General features: G+C 37.1%; 1 protein-coding gene across 1 annotated transcript; it reads left to right on the top strand.

Moving 5' to 3' along the window:
* Positions 1 to 214: 214 nt before the first annotated feature.
* On the top strand, positions 215 to 985 carry LOC118492071 (DNA-binding protein HEXBP-like). Its single transcript, XM_035989836.1, has one exon. The coding sequence runs from the start codon at positions 215 to 217 to the stop codon at positions 983 to 985; it is 771 nt and encodes a 256-aa protein (XP_035845729.1).
* The last annotated feature ends 2,719 nt before the right edge of the window (positions 986 to 3,704 follow it).

Here is a 3,704-nt window from a genome sequence, read left to right as displayed (position 1 = left end):
AGCAAACCTCAAGTAGATTCACATGATACATGTGTTGATGAAACACGTGTTGATGAAATTTCAACATGTTCTGAAATTAAAACTGAATCAGAGTTTGTTAAAGAAGAAAAAGTGGTTGAAATAAATGAACAGTCAGAACAAAACGTTTCTGAAAAGGAAGTTAAAACTGAAACAAAACCAGTTTTTCAAAATGGTCATGATAGGAGTGTGAAAGATGAACAACATCATCCGTCTGATTCTCATGCTTATGCTAGTTCTGATCATCCGTCTGATTCTCCATACATCGAAGCGACAGACATGTTTCAACTGTGGAATTCCTGGACACATTGCTAGAAATTGTGTTCATCGTCCAAACGTGCAACAAAATGCCAATACTCACTCTTGTGCTGATGTTTGTGAGCCAGTTCACAACACACAAAAGGAGCCAAAACGAGTAGATCAAAATCAGGGATATAAGAAGTCTGCTCATCAAGGACAATCACAATCTCGTAAGGCTCGTGACAAGGTGAAGAAAAGCTCCAATCAGGGAGAAAAGACGAAGAATGGTGCTCAGAGCAACAAGACTTCTGCAAACAACAAATACAAGCACCAAAATTCATCTTCGTCTGAAAGTAAAGTGCAGGCGCATCCAACGCAAAAAGGACGGGTTTGTCCTTCAGGACCTCCTAGAGCAAATCAAGCTGCTCAAAATGTCTTTCCTATGAAAAGGCAAACTTGCTACAACTGTGGCATTGCGGGTCATATTGCTAGAAACTGCACAAATCGTCCCTATGTACCTTATTATACACAGCATCAGAGGGTTACACCAAGGGATAAATATAATTCTAAGCCAATGAAGGTATCTTCACCTACCGCAATGAAGAATGTGAATCCGAATGTTAAACCTTCTGATGAGGATTGGAATGCTGCTAAAGCAAAAAGAAAACAAGCTTTGAAACCTACACAAGTTTTGAAAAGTAACAAGGTTGATAAGCCAACTGTTTAGCCAAAGGCATCTAAGAAACTAGAAAAGCCTAAACAAATTTGGAGAGCAAAACAAAAAGCAGCAACCTCTCCAATCCTTGAAACGAAAGGGGACTTGTGTTTGAAGGAAGTATCTTATTTTGATGCTTCGGGAAATCCCAGGACCACGATGGCCTGGGTACCCATGTCTTACTAATCTCCTTACTTTTCAGGAACAACCAAGGAGGAGTTGTTGACAATCTCTGGAATGTTGATAGCGGTTGTTCCAGAGATAAAAATGGTTACATTTCACTATTGCAAAAAGTTCAATTTTTTTTTCAGATGATATGTTTCCTTTGGAGGAGATAACAGAAGTAAGATAAGATCAGCAAAAGGTACAATTTAAATTCAGTACTTTGATTTGAAATTGATTAGTCTTCAATCTGATGACAGAACGGTTAAGCAAAAATATTTTTTTTTCTTTCTTAGTTCATTATTTTGTACATAAAGTATCCTTTCTCTAGTAAATGTTAAATTTGCGCATAAGTTTTATGCACAAATTTAGGGGGGAGAGACAGATACATAGTTTAGGGAGAGAAAAACGAGAAAATCCAAAAAGAGTTTGCTGTAAATATGAGAAAATGAGAAAAATACAAAAACATGAGAAAAATGAAAAAGCCAAAAAGATAAATTGCATGATATGGGAAGTGAAATAAATGTTTGTGTTAAAGGGTTTGACTAACACATGTGAGGTGCCATAGCTGAAAAGACTAGGATCTACTGCGATATGTCGATAGGATTGATGCTTAAAATGATAAAAGATACTAAGTGATATAAACATAACGAACTATATACTATGTGGGTAACATACCAATGGCATATGATTTTATGGTCTTAAATCTTGCGTTGATAGATAGCCAACGTCTGAGGTTTCGGGTTTTTATAGTGTTGAATCATCCAGGGATATCTTGGTCGTCCTTCTGTTGTGTCTAGATTATATGCAGACCTAGACACAGTCAGGATATCTTAAAAGATCCCAAGAAGACAAAAACCTTAAGGAATAAAATCTCAAAATGAGAAAATTCCCAATGCTCAAAGAGCCAAATTCGTACCAAATTGGTATTTGTCTCGCCCTCGTTGGACAAAAACATTAGTCGCTTTGCTGTATGAAAGTACTGACCTGTCACCAATGGTCTAACGTTGTAAATCAAAAGGATGACATCAATATACTCACCTGTTACGATGAATTGTTGTGCTTACCTTGATCGCGGGGGTATGCCTTAGAATGGGACACACGGGTATAATAGTATAATATTACCTTAAGCAGATCACGAAGTTGAAAAATTGAAAGTTGAGCGTTAAAGTTTAAGTGGAGAAATATATTGGCAATTGCATAGATCAGTTTGATTAGGCTCGTACTGAAAATTGTTCCTTAGTCTGCCTGAGAATGAATTTTGATCCCACTGAAATTGTAATTGTATATTATGGTAGTTGTTTATATTTGAGTTTTATTTGTTTTTAGATCTTAAAATTAAAAAAAATCATGAATTCAAAAAATACAAAAATAGTTTCTTGTTTCAGTATAAAATCAAAAATCCAAAAATAGAGTGTTTGTTTGTCTGTCTTAAAATTAAAAATGTAACCGTTCTTGAAGATTTGACTGATCACCAAAAGTTGAAAGAATTTAAATTGTGAAATCCAAGTACAAGTACTTGGATGTACCTAGTGTTCATATGGTACTCTCCCTGCTGCTTAAGAAATGTTTGCTTATGAGTTTGTGAGCATGTGCAGAACTTGATTTAAATCAAGAACAGGGTTTGATGAAGACTGAGATGTTGTTAGTTGCTGAAGAAGCCTGAAGCCGCACACCAACAAGATGTACCTGAGTAAGAAGAATCGGATATGAATTGCCATCTGACAATGATAGTGCATTTGAAGAAGTATCGTGAACCTGCTTGAAAGACAAAGATTGAAGAAGAAAAGAGCTGCTGAGAATCCTCCTCTCACATTCTTTTTAACAAGATTTTCAAGCAAAGCTGATCGAGATCCTGATATGAAGCTAACCACAAGAGCAGAAGAAAAGAGACCTAGTGCTGAGAGTTCAGCAGTCAAGAACTTCCACAACATCTGTAGCATAGCGACAACCATAGACTTTGTTGAAGACGTTGCTGATTTCATGTTATGAAGACAATTTGATGGCATCAGTCTAGGGGGAGATTGTTAGGCCCTAAAGTGTGAGACTAACACATCAAATTAACACAATGGGCTATGGTTACGAACTGGGCCGTACCGGGTTAGTTTATATTAGGTTTTGGACCTTTATAGGTCACTTGGGCCAAGCTTTAGGCCATGTGGGCCAAGCAGGCCCAACGGGAGCCCATGTAGGGATTTGGGCTTGAGTTAGTATATAAACAAGTTTCTAACTAGTTTTTAGGTTGGAACCTCTTAGAGCCTCATGGTTTTCAGAATTCATACACAGAGAGAGAGGCGATTTATTGGTAAAGACACTTGTACCAGACGGTTTTGCTTATTCAAGTAATAGAATCGTGTGCAAGTGTTAAAAGGTGATTTTGGTGTTCTTGGTATTTCTTATTTTCGTGTTTTTCTTGAATCTCACCAAGTTTGGATTCCGCACAAACATGGTGATCGTTTGATATCGTTGAAAGATCCGTTTTTCGAGACTTACATTCCATTCCTTCGCTTGAGATTTTATGACCGAGTACTATTCCCTCCGTTACCATGAAATGGGATTTTTCCCAAGT

This window comes from Helianthus annuus, chromosome 5 (assembly GCF_002127325.2).
Source record: "Helianthus annuus cultivar XRQ/B chromosome 5, HanXRQr2.0-SUNRISE, whole genome shotgun sequence".
NCBI classification, from domain to species: Eukaryota; Viridiplantae; Streptophyta; class Magnoliopsida; order Asterales; family Asteraceae; genus Helianthus; species Helianthus annuus.
The sequence above is the reverse complement of the archived record's forward strand: the minus strand, read 5'-3'. Positions and strand labels throughout refer to the sequence as shown.

What these genes read in the sequence shown, in the direction of transcription:
- LOC118492071 (XM_035989836.1), top strand. Translation starts at nt 215, where the DNA reads ATGAACAACATCATCCGTCTGATTCTCATGCTTATGCTAGTTCTGATC.